General features: G+C 39.3%; 1 protein-coding gene across 3 annotated transcripts; it reads right to left on the bottom strand.

Moving 5' to 3' along the window:
- Positions 1-2,558: 2,558 nt before the first annotated feature.
- Positions 2,559-13,151, bottom strand: rcbtb2 (regulator of chromosome condensation (RCC1) and BTB (POZ) domain containing protein 2). Of its 3 annotated transcripts, XM_034113117.1 has the most exons (13): positions 12,907-13,151; positions 12,430-12,543; positions 11,826-11,957; positions 10,627-10,777; positions 9,755-9,921; positions 9,513-9,671; positions 8,948-9,055; positions 8,706-8,848; positions 8,246-8,436; positions 7,153-7,279; positions 4,409-4,548; positions 4,187-4,317; positions 2,559-4,075 (listed from the first exon to the last, which is right to left on the bottom strand). In XM_034113117.1, exons 3-13 carry the CDS (start codon positions 11,949-11,951, stop codon positions 3,935-3,937), a joined length of 1,584 nt encoding a protein of 527 aa, XP_033969008.1. In that variant the 5' UTR covers positions 11,952-11,957; positions 12,430-12,543; positions 12,907-13,151; the 3' UTR covers positions 2,559-3,934. The 3 variants fall into 3 exon arrangements, with proteins under 3 accessions (XP_033969008.1, XP_033969009.1, XP_033969007.1); XM_034113118.1 differs by lacking the exon at positions 12,430-12,543 and having other exon boundaries at positions 2,559-4,091; XM_034113116.1 differs by lacking the exon at positions 12,430-12,543 and having other exon boundaries at positions 12,907-13,150.
- Between the last annotated feature and the right edge of the window lie 1,785 nt (positions 13,152-14,936).

Genomic DNA, 14,936 nt, shown 5'->3' with positions numbered 1-14,936 from the left:
AGATCTACCCACCTAGGGACCCGTTATCATTATCGTTATCGTTATCGTTATCGTTTTCTGCATTTCCATGTCGGCCTCGTGTGGCCGAACCGTCTATCTGATAGAGAACTGTAGCAGATACGACTGTTATCGTCCTTGTGTGGCCGGGGCTTAAAAAGCTTGTCAAGGGTTCAAATTGTCAACATTCATGTCTGTCTGTCTGTCTGTCTGCCTGTCTGTCTGTTTGTCTGTCTGTCTGTAACGCAGCCCCAGCAAGACTCAGTAAACAGTTTAAATGTAAACACATTTGAGCAGCTAATGACTAAATAACAAATAGTCACCATCTCTGAATCAAGGACTAGATATTGAAGTAATTTTGTGATCAGGTAACTTGTGATTGTTGATGCTGTGTATCTAATTGTAAAGTATTTGTTTCCTAGATTCAGCAAATAAGGTTGCATTTAAGAAAAGGTTTTGCACTTACACCAAAATTCTTAAGTTAACGCGCACTGGTCTCCTCGCACCACTGGCCTGGACACCATGTTTGGGATTTAAAGAAATTGGCTGTGTTTTTCTGGATAAAGCCTGGTAGGCCTACTATATATGAATTTGGCAATAGTTTACTGACCAGAAATAGACATGCAGATGCTTTCATTTTCCTGCGTCAGGATTCGTTTACATGTCTTACATCCTGAATGAGCTATCATTGACTATCATTTTGTCTCCAGGGTAAAACAGGCTTCACGATATGCTTGAATTGATATGCAGAGTATTTAAGTTATTTCTGAGTTATTTCTGAGGGAAAAACAAGCCAGAGGATGTTTGTTTGCAGGTTTCACAGATACTGCAGCATTAAACTCAAAAAGGGAACTAACCAACTACACAGGAGACACAAGTTGGGCTTTTATATCAAACCAACAACTTCCTGTCAACACAGAGGCTACAGCTTCATATTTAGCCCAGACTAAACCACCCGTCAAAGCCGGCACTATTGGTTTCTATTTTTCAAGCGTTACAAAAAAAAAAGTCCAGAAAGCTTACTCATGGCATTACCATTTTAAGGTACTTTAATGTTGCTGAAAATACTTGTCAACCTTACATGAATGCAGAACTACTTGTCATTATTTTTTTTACAATGTTACACTTCTGTTTCCTTAAGAAGTAAGAGAGCTTTCACCACAGCTATTTTTAGGTAAATCAAAAGAACTTACTGGGATCAAATTAACCCACATTTAAAAAAATGTTCGCAGTGTGGGGGGGTTTGCATGTGGCGGGATGCCAGTTGCCGTTGGCAGCTGTGTGCACTTCCTCATTTTCCATGAAAGACTGTTTAACACGTGTCAGCTTTGTTGAGTAATTGTGTGTGACAGAGTACATATGTTTAGTCTGAGGCTTTTATCCATAAAATAACATATGAACTTGACTGGCAGCCTAATTCTGCACTGGCCCCATGTTCTCTGAGAAATGTTGTAAGGTGAAGTGAAATGTGTGGCAACTGTTATGCTAAATGTAGGGATCTAAAAAGCCAAAGTCACCATAGAACTTTACAATAAATAGTCTTCTAAAAAGGAAAGGAGGCAACATCTCAAAAGCCATCTGCTTATCAATTTAACCTACGGTAATTTGTTTATAGAGAATAAGCCATAAGCTGGAACCAAGTAACTGAATTATCGTCTGCGAGCTCCTGATCTGGTTTTCATCACAATATGCACAGACATACAGTTTGTCAGGGCTTGGCACACTATGAAGCTTATTGTGTTTTTCAAGACTGTATTTAAGTAAAAGTCGAAATATTGTGAACACACACATCTTTGTTCCTACACAGAAATGATTTGGATTGCCATTATGTGTAAGGTGTTCCCGTTATTCTGACCACACCTTGTACTTTCTGACAGCTTTTGTGAAATCTGGAAGAACTGGATGATGCAACACTGATGTTGCACTTCAGGTCATACTCAGGCCTCCATGTAGAACAACAGGAGCTTCCCCTTCTCACAGGAAGACTTTGAAGCTGTGTGTGTTACATTTCAATGTGCTAACATGATGTCAGATGGTATTACATCCTACACATGTTCCGATCATCCCCTCCGCATCCGGCACAAAACACATAACAGTAGCAATAGGATGAGTTGCTGCAGTCATATAAATGAATTAGTTTCAAGTTTATTTTGCTTGCATTTCACTCACTGGACAGGGTTTGAGATTAGAGTAGGAGCAAGTGTACTATGCAAATAAGAGTTGAGGGTATATAAATAAACGTAAGATTTTGTCTAATAGCAAAGTGAGGCAAGTGTTAAAACCGCAACATGTATGTTAGGTAAGAGACAGGCTCTCAGCAAAGAAACGCATCAGTATGAAAAGATATTCAAATACAACACACTAACCCCCCATGGTTTAACACTGCTATTGGTAAAACGCAAAATAGCACAATAGGGCCTCTTTAATGTGTATGTAACTGTACATTTGGCCAAACGTATATTCAGTATATATTCCATATTTTGTGTTAACATGAATGTGAAGGCTGTACATTACTGCACAACATATAGAGCACGAATCGCAGCAATAACACATACATCAAATTATCTAGTAACTCGTTTTAATACATTTTAATTTATCAAATGTTACAATTAGTGCTGATGTCAGCAGCTTATATAGTTTTCCATACAAAATGAAAACACAGGCATTTTTAGTAATTATCAAAACATTAAAAAAAATACAATACTTGGCTTGTTAAAGTAAAATCATTGGGTTATGTTCTATTAAGACAGATGCAGAAAATGAATGTGGAATTATCTAGTAACTACATTTTCAAACCTGCAGTTATATAGGGCTATATTAAACATATTCAGTTGGCATTTACACAAAGCCAGCACTATTTTATCACCACAAGGTTCTACCAGAGAAGGGATATAGACCATGATTTGTAAAAAGATCCAAGAGTTTGATGCCAACATAAAAACAATTTAAAAAAAAAGAAAACAATTAACAAGCAAACTTTTGTAAACATACCAATTTGCAATGAATTTGTAGCATCACACAGGAATCAATATGCTTTTGTAAGCCAGACACTGTTTCCAGCTGCACAGAGAGCGTTAATCTGAACACAAGTAAACAGAAGGATGTCCTTATCTCTCATAACTGTCTAGACCTATTTATAACAGTTGCAGACCGTCTGTCAACTGTTTCAACTGTGCAAATGTTAGTCATTACAAACACCACTGAGAAACCACACGTTTGGATGGCAAAGGTGAAAAACTACAATATAAAACAACGTGGCAAAATGTAACATTAACTTACGCAAGAGAACAGAAATTGAGAACTAAAGTTGTTTAGAAAAAAAAGTGTCAAACATGTGTATCTTTCCTCATTAAATTCAGAATTCAGAACGTTTAAGAATCAAGGCTTCAAAGAAAAGCAGCACGATGTGAAGGGTCATAGCTACGGAAACATTTACACTTTGATCATTTGTTTGACTAACTGATGAAGGGCAGTGTGACAACATAATGTACTTACACTTCAATGCCAAACCCTTTTATTGCAATGGATTATATTTAGTAAATAGCATTACCAGGCTTCCTGTCTGAGCTGGTTGTCACTGTGAGGGATCCCATCTGTCTGTGGATTAGCTTTATGAAAACAAATCACACACATAATTGACCAAGCCTATTGTCAGTGACACAAAGACGACCACTGTGGTACATCTTTGTATTCCACTGCTTGTGACAGACCGAGTGGTGCAAGCCCTTTATTTACGCCCCAAAGCAGCTACTGTGTTTTGGCTGGCTTTAGAGCAGTAACACAGAGGCATCGGTTAGAGGGGGAAACCTTAAACCCTTTGCCTCTCCAGTGTTAAAATCCCCAGCGACAAGACTTTTGAAGTGCTGAGCAGCCTGGTGTTTACTTTGGTCTAGGGTCGACTCTCAGGAGCGAATCCATCACAACAGGGGCCATCTAGTCAGTTTTTGAAGGCCCCGTAGCGGCTGGCTTTGCTAATGAAGTTCTTGAGCAGGTCGTGGTCCATGTCCGCAAAGGCCTGGGTCTGCGTGACAGCTGTTAGGTGGTTGACGCAAAACTTGAAGCAGAACTCCTCCAGGTCCTAAAAATGAAGAGGGCTGTCTGGTCATTGCTGAGGAGTATAACTGACTAGCTACTTTGAGGGGCCCCACCACCAAGCTGTTTGACTGTGTGTCAGGAGCTATGAGCTTACCCGCGCCTCATACTTGACAGCGGCAGAGAGCAGAGTGACGGCGTTCTCCTCAGAAATGCCTCTCTTGATGGTTTCCTGGCACAACCTCTTCAGCCTCGTCTCTCGGTAGAACGTGGCCAGGTCTAGCAGCCCTGCACAAACAGGAGAAAACACACAGGTGAGTGTGTTTCTGCACCGACTGTCAGAGTGGAGAAAGACTGAGGGCCATGTCTGTGTGCTTACCAATGGCATCCTCTGGTGGCAGGTTAATAGTGTCTGTGTAGAGGTACTCCAGAAAGGCTCGGTACACCAGGTATGAAAATTGGTGAATTTCTAACGTATCCTCATCTGTTTCATTAAGCAGTGTGCGAAAATGCTCACATCTGGAGAGGGAAGAAAAGCAGCTGACTACTCCAGTTACTTCAAACATTTATAAAAGTGAATTAGCATGTTTTAAAACTATGTATTACACATGTGTACTTAACACTACTGCTATTATGCAAATCATGCTGTAGCAAAAAAAACATTGGCATTTTTTTTGAGAACCAAAAACAAGGTTTGCATTTATTTGTTGTCAAATGATTTGACCTTTGTGAGATAATGCAGTGCAGTTTTTACTTGCAACAAATCATATTTTGACACGATGAATATTATTCATTTGCAGGGAAAAAAGAAAAGAAACCTGGTACTTGAGGTTCACTGTGATCGATCACACAACTCAAGCAAGAGTCTGCTAATTCAATGGCTGCTTATAAAGAAGTTAGGGTACCTGCAGCTTTGTTTAGAATCATACAAATAATTGTGAATGAAAACTCTGGGCTAATTTTTTTAAATACAAAAAAGGTAGAATGAAAATATTTTCTATTCATGTTTGCAACTATTATTGTTCACTATTCTGTCTGATTTGGATAAATCCTGTTTTTCACTGATACCATTTTATTTGAATCTCAACACGTTTCCCCCCTTAAGTGCTTATGTTGTTTTTTTAAATATTGTTACCATAACATTGTTTTGAATTGAAATTGAAAATATAGTCATGTATTCTTTTGACCTACCATAAAATTCTATCTTAATACCATTTTTCCTCAACGCTAAGACACTGCTTCCCTATCATTTCTTCTCAGGACACGGTTAAATAAACAACTGAATCTTCATTCCCAAAGTGCATCTCAAACGTGTCATTTGCATGTGATCTTGCCAAAGCACGCGTTTTGCTCTATTGCATATTCGTGTGAGCGTGTGCACGAGGGTTGAAGTCGCAGACAGTCTGGCTCCTTCCTACTGACAGTGCAAAAGAGCAAGCGACTGGAATGCTGATACTTTGTGTCCGAGTGTGGTTATAAAAAGAAAAACAGGAAACAATAGGTCTGTCTCTGCACCCCTGTGACATTAACAGGAAAGACGAGGAAACCAGATGGAGTTTAAATATAGGCAACACAGCATTCAGTATGCAACATACATGTTAAATGTTATAGAAAGATAAGTGTGTTTGCTATCATCATGGCTGCCCTCTTAACATAATGATTTCTCAATTAGGTGCTTCTATTTTTAACAATCATACAGTTCAAGATCAAAGTAAAATTCCTACTGTGGTATACCAAGCGCATGTATTACTCATGACCAAGCACGACCTCTGAATGTGAAAAATACACTCATGTGACCAAAATGAAGTCAGGGTGGAGAAGCAGGCTACGCTTTTAGAACCACAACAGGAAGGTAGTCTAAATTCAATCAAATAATCCAAGTACAGCTCAAAATAGTCAACATATTGTAAACCTAACCAGACACACACCAGCTTCTCAAAATGTCATGTGATTGGACATTGACAACTGCATTGTTGTCGCTAGTTTTAATTAATTTACACTGAGTTAATATGGCTCAAAAGAGAGAGAAACTAAGGCCCCGGCTCCACGAGGACGAAAACGGGTTGAATCCGCATATTTCTCATGCGTATAGCCCTCTAAGCTCGACGACGCCGTAAGGGAAACGTAGAAACAGACCCCGCAAACGACAACGGGTCCAAAGGTGGATAGATCTGGGAACGGAGCGCTCTGGGGGGTCCAACGGGGCCGTGGAGTCGCCTATACGGTCATTCGTTTTCATAGCCCCGCCTCTCCCTGCCTCTCCCCCGCGGGGTTGCTATCGTGCTCCAGTCGCTACTGACCATGCTACAGTTCTTTGTGCAACATCTACAGGAGCTCCTCCTTGAATTCAGATTATTTATCTTTATCTCGATATGGACATAAACGCGAGTGAAGTCTAATCTGACAGGACGGAGACACGCAGCTCCTGCCGCTGTGATGCAGCGGGAGCAAAACACACACTTCAAGTCAGATCATCACCCTTAGCTATTTTAATTACCTCTCAAACTACCTAAACTAGTTATACATATGTTCATTTTTACTGTCGGGTCACTCATTACAGGATCAGCTGCTGCATGAGACAGACACTGACGCTGTCAGAAGAGAGGAAAAAGAGATGTATTTGATGATTATATATCATTATATCGTCGTTATTCATTTGTTTTAAAGCTCAATAAATAACAATGAAGACCTTTGACCGGCACTTTTATAATTTTGTCCGGAAGATTTAAACTTTAACACACGCTGACCGGCGAAAAACTCTGCCCGGTTCTGTCGGCCCCCACCGCGGAGAATACACAGAAGTGCAGCCATGACAACCATTCTTCTTCGCTGCTTTTGTGGAGGAAGTTACAGCGCCACGTACAGGTTCGGCATATGTACTGCAGCTTTTCCAGCGTTTGGATGTAAACGGAGCCGTCTCGTGGAGCTTGACACAATCCGGTTTTTTGCGGTTGCATTTGCGTTACTCCGATGCGTTTTGCCGTATTTGTCCTCGTGGAGCCGGGGCCTAATAGTAAATCTGAAGACACTAAAAACTAAAAAAGGTGAGACAATAAAATATTCATATATAAGTGGCACTGGTAAACATTTTCTGTGAACTTTGAGAGTGGTTGTTTGCTATACCTGATTTTCAGCAGGGCTTTGTGAACATGGATACACTTCCCATCAACCAAGAACTTTAAGTCTGAAATCTCTGGGCTGTCAAATTCCTTCTTCAAAGACTGGGCAACCGTCAGGTAGTCATCACCGTCTGGCAAGAATGAAGAAAAGCTATTTTGTTTATAAAGAACAAAATACTGTTAAATTACGCCTTCTTTGAAACTAAACTAAATTAAGCATTATGTCTATTTTACAGTCCTTAACGTATGTAAAAAACATTATTTTGTTACAATATTTTTTTTTAAATAAAAATGATGCCTTAAAGGTATGGTAGGTAAGTTTGAGAAACCGGCTCGAGATCGCTAGAATTTGAAAATACACAACCGGAAAAAATCTGCCACTTCCTTACAGAGCCCCTCCTCCAACACACACGAACGCGCACATGACCAATGAGGGCACGAGATAAGTTTGTGCACAGATGGAAGGCTGACAGGCAGGTAGGCCATCCAGTTATTTTAGCCGGGCCGGCTAAAATGATTGGTCGTGCTTTTAACAGCGCTACGGCTTCCACAGATGACATTTGTTTATGGATTTTTTGTCAAAGCACTTCAGATATTCATTGCTATCGGGATGTTAAGAGCATTCCATGGAATATAGCAAAAAGTGTATCTCGAGCCGGTTTCTCAAACTTACCTACCCTACCTTTAAGAGCCCAATGATATGACTCTCTCTAGTATCTGTCTTATTATCGAAAGGAAATAAAAACACATTGCACTGGCTTCTTAGTTAAACAGACTTTTTCAGAAAGATGTTATTAACTTAAAAGAAATTCAGGGTGAAGAAAATCAATAAACATCTGAGTTGTGTTCAAACGAGACCAATTGGTTAACACATAAGTGTTTGAAATGGAGAGGAAACGGAGCTTCCTGTTTATTCTACCACCACTTCCAGGAATGTGTACCTATGACACACAGGAATGCATTGTGTGCTTACCTTTAACCAGTAAATGGGACAATGTCAAAGACAAAAAAACGTAGATGTTTTAGTAATGCTTTGGAAATGTGTTATTGTTAATACATGTAACATGTCTATATTTATTTCCCACTAACACTCTTACCTACTGAGAGGAGGTGCCACGTGACGGCTGGTGTGGCGAAGCAGGCAAACACATCGTCCGTGCTGCTGAAATGTGTGAGGTGGGGGCTGGCTACAGCCTGACCCCGACACTGACCCCACATCAGAACCTGCCCGCTCTGGGTCTTGGCAGCTGACGTGTGGCTGGTGTGACATGCAGCCACCTCCACCATCCTAGTGACACAAGCAGAATGCAACACTTTGAGTCCTCCCTGTCCAGACTATATGCTGAAATATGTCTGATACAGATGCTAATAGGGCATTCTACCATAACAAAATAAACAGCGCATTACTTCTGTTATTACACCTCAGCTATCAGTCTCTTATTACTCTATGATATCCCGAAATCTCTCAAAATTGTGTCATGAGGCCCTCAGTGACCTGTTGTGATGGCAGAGAGGTGTCATGGCTAGTTTAGGCCAGGGTAAAAACAAAGTACTGACCTCTCCTTGTCTGTGTTTATAAGCGTGGGGAGAGCCTGGTTACTCTTATTGCCTGTTCCCAACTGCCCATAGGAGTTGGCTCCCCAGGCGTAAACCATCCCCTCATCTGTGAGTGCCAGTGTATGAGCATATCCACAGGCAACCTGTACACGGGAAGAAGAGCGATATTAAGCTAAATAACAACTGAACCTTTTTTTTATTTTTTTTAAATGTATGAGATCCGTCTCTCCGTAGGCTCTTACCCGGACGATGTTGACCCCTTGGAGAGCAGCGATCCTGCATGGGGTCTGCTGATTTCCATTGTTGCCCAAACCTAGCTGTCCATTGCAATTGTAGCCCCAACCGTAGATCTACACACAGGGAAATAATGCACACTCTGCAGACTCTTTATCACTGCATTGGTGGGGCTTGGTTATCTGTATGTTTAGGGGTGATTGTTTTCAGCTTCTATTAGCATTTATCTGCATCATTTTTTTAATATTGTAAAAATTAACTTTAATTTCAACAGGCTTTAAAAAAAGTTTCTTCACTTTCATTTGGTACTATATTCTGAGATGTCAGCATTTCTAGAAACACATGTACTGTTAATTGCAATCAACACTGTTGTCTTGTTGGAGAAAACAGCAACTTTTGAAACCTTTTTTCCTTTTAAGTCATACAAAAAAGAAAGAAAAAAACATAAAATGATGGGCCATGCTTCTGATATACAAACTGTTAAACACATTTGCATTAGCCAACCCCCACTCCACTTACTGAGAGCACTGATTGACATGCATGCTAAACATCTGCAGTTTGATGACCCATTACCTCTCCATTGTCCAGTACAGCCATGGAGCAGAGCTGACCACAGGCGATGTTGACCACCACTTTGTTCTGCAGGCAGCTGCTAACGCGGCGTGGTGTCGGCTGGTTGGCCGTCGAGCCTGAACCCACTTGTCCCGAGTTGTTGTAACCCCATGCGAACACCTGAACAAGGACATAAATGTTCTATGTCGGAAGAAATACACAGCGTAGGCAAAAGAGAAACAGCAGGACGTATGATATGTCACCTCTCCATCAGTTGTGAGGGCGATGGTGTGGTGGGAGCCACAGGCCACTTCTGTCACTCTCTTGCTAAGGAGGTTGGTGGAAACCAGGGCAGGGGTCAGTCCATGGTTGGTGGTCCCGTTGCCCAGCTGGCTGTAGCCGTTATGGCCCCACGCAAACACCTCTCCGTCTACGGCATGGCAGGCAAACTTTCATTCATGTTGTCTCAGTGGTTAATATTTTATCACTAGTTAAGAAGCAGTCAGCTTCACATGAAGTAAACACGTCTGGTTTATAGGCAAATCGTATCACTCTGAAATTCATTTACAGGTATGGTAATACACAACTGACAACAAGTAGATCAATGTTTTGTTTAATTTTTCATGATGTTGTTTATACCACTGACTGGAGTAAACACTATTATTAGAAATCTGAATAGTTGGCAAACAGAATGAAATATTTTTATGTTACAATCAAAATAACTATGTGAATCATTTCTACGGTCAATTTTTTACAGATTGATGCAACATAGTGCAACTATTTTACCTAAAAACAACAAAAATGTTCCCTTTTGTACCAAAACACACTGAATAAAACCTGTCACTTGTAAGTTACAATTACCGAAAAAAAAGGCAAAATAGTTCACATAACATTTAGTGTATTCACTCAGATCAGACACTTATGAATAGTAATCAGACTCTAACTCCTATCATGTTTGTTTACGTTGTACTGTTCTTAATAAGGTGTGTTTAGACAGGGCAGTGATGACTCAGTATCATCCTAAAGCAGATACTAGGCATAAGCATGCATCCTCTTGTTGTTTGTGATGTTGTTCCTCTGCATCTTGAGGACATGAGCCCTCAGGGACAAATAAAAGTTTCCTGGACTGGATTACCTGTAGTTGCGATAACCACATGCGGCCCGGTTCCATAGCTTAGGGACTCAATCTTCTTTCCACACAAGACATCAATCCGGCGCGGCTCAATAGTGCTTTGAAGGTCTCCGAGCCCTAAACAGCCGCTGCAGTTGGTGCCCAGAGCGAAGACCTGCAGAGAGCAAGCATCACTTATGATACCCATACTCATAAATGACGCATAAATGCTGAATTCTGTTAACTGATAAATACTGACACCCAAATAAACACAAAATATTTGGTTAGATGAAATACTAGGAGAAGACGATATAAGTTGACCTTATGAAATGTTAAATATTTGTTATGCTGTTCAGGTTTATTGATTAATTATACAGACCTGCAACTAATGATATTGGCTATTTTCTTATTGCTTACATTTCTATAATTTTGTTGAATCAATTGTCCAAAAGACTCTAAAATGTCAGATAGTCCCAAAGTGCAGAGATTTTGAAAAGTATGTTTCTGTCAAATGAATGAATAATTAAAGGACTAATCATTTCAACTTCTCCTGCAGTGAGTTTTTTGCATATTTCAGCATCTTATATTCCAGAATGTTTGACAGTTATATGAATTAATATCAACTTAATAATAGATGTTCTCCTAAGCAAGATATAATGTAACATCTTATCAAAGCCCCAGAAAAATCTTCAAAATGTAATCTTTGCTGCTAGTCATGTACATGTAGGAATCATTTTTTACATGCAAAATTGTAGTGTTGAAATGATATGTCAAATGTATTTATTCCCAGTCTACTTAGTGGTGTTAATAGTGTCGTTCTATAGCAATTACTATACATATTTGAAGAGAATTCACCCAAATATTTATATTTATTACACCACAACTGATTATTACCGAAACATAAACTGTTTGGGCCACGGGGACAAACATATTAAATAGGTGAGCAAGATCAGGGAATGCCCTACACCTTTGCACAGGATAAGAATGGAGCTTGCTCAGGGAATAAGCCTGCATGGCTAAAGATAGCCTCTATCTGCTTATCCCCGTGACTAGAATTGCAACCTGTGTACACCACATAGTGAATCCCTGCAACATTTCCCTATCCAACCCTAAACAGAATAATCAAATCCCTATTATGAAAGCAGGGTGGGTAGTTCAGGTCGTGCAACGACAACTTGTAAACAAGAGGATTAAAGCACCTTTGCTTTAAGCTAAAGTGTTACCTCATCATTAACTGTGACATAGAGGGCTTCATTTGCAGCACTGCCAAAGACACAAGCCTGACGAATAAGCCGCAGTTCCTCTGGAGGAAGGAGCGCAAACACTGGCCACTTCCCCACGTCCAGCATACTCAGCTGTGAAATGAGGAGAAAACACAGATAAACAGATATAAATCATTGTATATCCAGTCATCAATTTTGTTTAAAATATAGCGTACAAAAGCAGGAAATGTGGGAAGATAATAACATATTTTATTTGATCAAACTTATGTATTGTACTTTGTTAATTCTGGGGAACTTTTGATATAAACAGTAGATTTAAAGTGTAAATTAAGTGCCCAGTCAAACAGGAGTATGGTGAAGTTTTCTTGTATAACCATTCTTACTCTGGTAAATACATTCTCAATTTAATATATACTTTTACTGCTATTTTTTTTGATAGTGCAGTTATGGTAAAGATTACAAATGGCAAAAATCTGCCAACAATAAGTCACAATCATAACAGTGTTATGATAACACCAAAGGGATACTACACCAAACTGGAAATCAAATATTGCCCAGTCTGTAGCAACCAATGTATACATTAAAAACTGAGATGGTTATTTACCCACAAGTTTATCCCAGTCTTTGAAGTGCTCGGCTCAGACAGAAAGTTGGCACTGAGGCCAGCATTGTAGACAGATTAAAACATGGATTGAGGTAAACCCATTTACTGTGTTTGCTGATAGAAGGAGAGAAGTTCAATTGAGGTTTACTACACTTTTTTTCTTTGATTTTTAAAATGACAACTGCTAATCGGTCAAAACTAGTGTTTGTATCTCAGTGAAGTTGCACTTGTAACCCAGACCTCATGAACACAGGCTTTTATGGTATAATAAACATTTAAATGCCAAAGAGGACACACATAAACAATGCACAAGCACCGGGTTATGATGCCTTGTAAGACTTGCAGACAGGTTTGACAAACTAGCAATATAAAGGTTGCTAATGTACCACATTAGCGGTAGCCTGGCTGTATAACTCAACCATACAAAACAAAAGTATTAAGCTAATTAGTGTAAGGAGTGTTGTTGCTGGGAGTTACCTTGACGTTGTTCTAGCTAATGTTTCATCCGCGGTGTCGTTTTCTTAGCACTGAACACTGAAACAACACAAAGTTGTCAGCCAACATATTGAGAAATCAAGTTGTTGATGAACTCATTTCGGTAGTCGGGTATTGGTCTAGCTTCACTTCAGCTGCTGTTTGTGGAAGAGCCTTGTTGTAGTTAGCTGTGAGCGCTAAAGCACCGACTGAAAAAAACACACGCCACCGTACTTCCTGTAGTTCGATGGTGCGTTCACTGACAGTCGGAGCTGTCAAGAAATATTCATTACCATTAGATAACAATTTGTAAAAGCCTTTGTAATTTTAGATGATGTTTCATGAAGCAAATATCTGCATACAAAGTGCTAAACAAATACAAATATATGTATTCTGTGTTCTGAATATTAAAAAAAGGGCTATACAATCCATGAAACGAAAAAGCAACTACACATAAAGTGATTGTAAAAGATATCTTCATTTGTACATTATTTCCCCACTAGAAGCCTCCAGCAGTGGTCAATGAGCTGACTTACTGCTGTTTAGGGTGCCTGATTTAGCAGCATTTCTGGGGATTGTCCTGTTGGGGTAGTCTTGCTTCTTTGAAAAACCAATGCCTCATGGTTTCCACAGTGAAATGGTTTATGAGTCAATTGAACACTGCTGACCAGTGCTCTAAAATATGGTACTAAACAAATTAATACATTTTTTTAAAGAATATTTATTTGTAAAAGCACATATTGTGGATGTATTGCTGCATCAACATTCAGATTGTAATGGTATTGATAACACATCCACTTTACTTTGCAAACTCCCCATCCACCAGCCTGATCTCACTTCCATGTCTCTGATACACATTATCCACACCACTAAAGGTTTAGGCAATTGCAGTATACTGTAATTGCATAATAATCATAATTATGTATGTTTGATTGCTCTTGCCATTTGATTGTGAATGATTTACAATAAACTAATCAATTTAGACCAGACTAATTTCCCTGATTGTATGTTGTCAACACCACTAATGATCAAAAGAATGTTGGTGCGCTTGAGAGGAATTATTGAAAATACAATATATTTCTTCTTGGAACATTTTCACATTATGCGAAACCAACCTCTTCTAAATAAATATAGATTTTCAGTAACTCTGTGGCAGCGAAGCACTTAGTGAACAATCTTGACACTTATTTAAGAAGCACTTTCTGTATTGATTTGAACTGTCATCAGTCTCCTGTATTGAATAATTGATTTACCAAAAAAATTGAATACTTTGTGTGGGGATTTAAACTCACCATTTAAAGAAAAATTGTTTTAACAACATGATAATGAGTTTAAAAAATGTATTTTGTAAGGTGATCTTTTTAGTATTCATAGAAATATAATTATGTTCCACAGTATAGGTGCACATTAGAGATTAGACCAGACCACCACCTGCTTTTGATGTAAAACTAAGTATATCATTAAAACTGAGAGTTGAATTGTCAAGAAAAAAGCCAAAGTAACCAGCAGGTGGAGCTATGCCTGATACTGCATGACACATTGCACTTTTGTGCCAAAGCTTAAAAGTCCCTCACTTTGACAAACTCATATTGTATTTGCATGTGTGTTGCGTGAAGTTGTTTGCGGCCTGCCAGTAAAACCAAAGCAGAAGAAGAAGAAGTGACGTCAGCGGCTCATTTGCCTAATCCACCCCCAGGAACTCATTTTGGTGTGAACGCGATCTGCTTTAGTTCATCAGAACTAAAAGAACTCTCATGAACTAAAGTTCTCATGAACTACTGTGGGAAAAGTACTTGGTGTGAATGCGCCTATTGACTAACAATAACTAAAAATATATATTTTTATTTTTGTTTTATTGTGTGTTCTTTGTAGAGGACATCGGGTGTTAGTTATGCGAAACATAGTATACAAACAACATTAACATACAAGTACATTTAGACGAGCACAACAACTCAATGCAACACATATTGAGCCCTCATTTGTAGTACTCCATCCTTTTTTGAAATGAAGAGATACATCTGACACTTGAGGCA

This window comes from Trematomus bernacchii, unplaced genomic scaffold, assembly GCF_902827165.1.
Source record: "Trematomus bernacchii unplaced genomic scaffold, fTreBer1.1, whole genome shotgun sequence".
NCBI lineage: Eukaryota > Metazoa > Chordata > Actinopteri > Perciformes > Nototheniidae > Trematomus > Trematomus bernacchii.
Note: the sequence above shows the minus strand (reverse complement) of the source record. Positions and strands in the feature narration are given on the sequence as shown.

Coding starts and splice junctions, on each gene's coding strand:
- rcbtb2 (XM_034113117.1), bottom strand. CDS start 11,951: ATGCTGGACGTGGGGAAGTGGCCAGTGTTTGCGCTCCTTCCTCCAGAG. Junction 9,672..9,754: donor CCCTCACAACTGATGGAGAG/GTGACATATCAT, acceptor GTCCTTGTTCAG/GTGTTCGCATGGGGTTACAA. Junction 8,849..8,947: donor AAGGGGTCAACATCGTCCGG/GTAAGAGCCTAC, acceptor TCCCGTGTACAG/GTTGCCTGTGGATATGCTCA.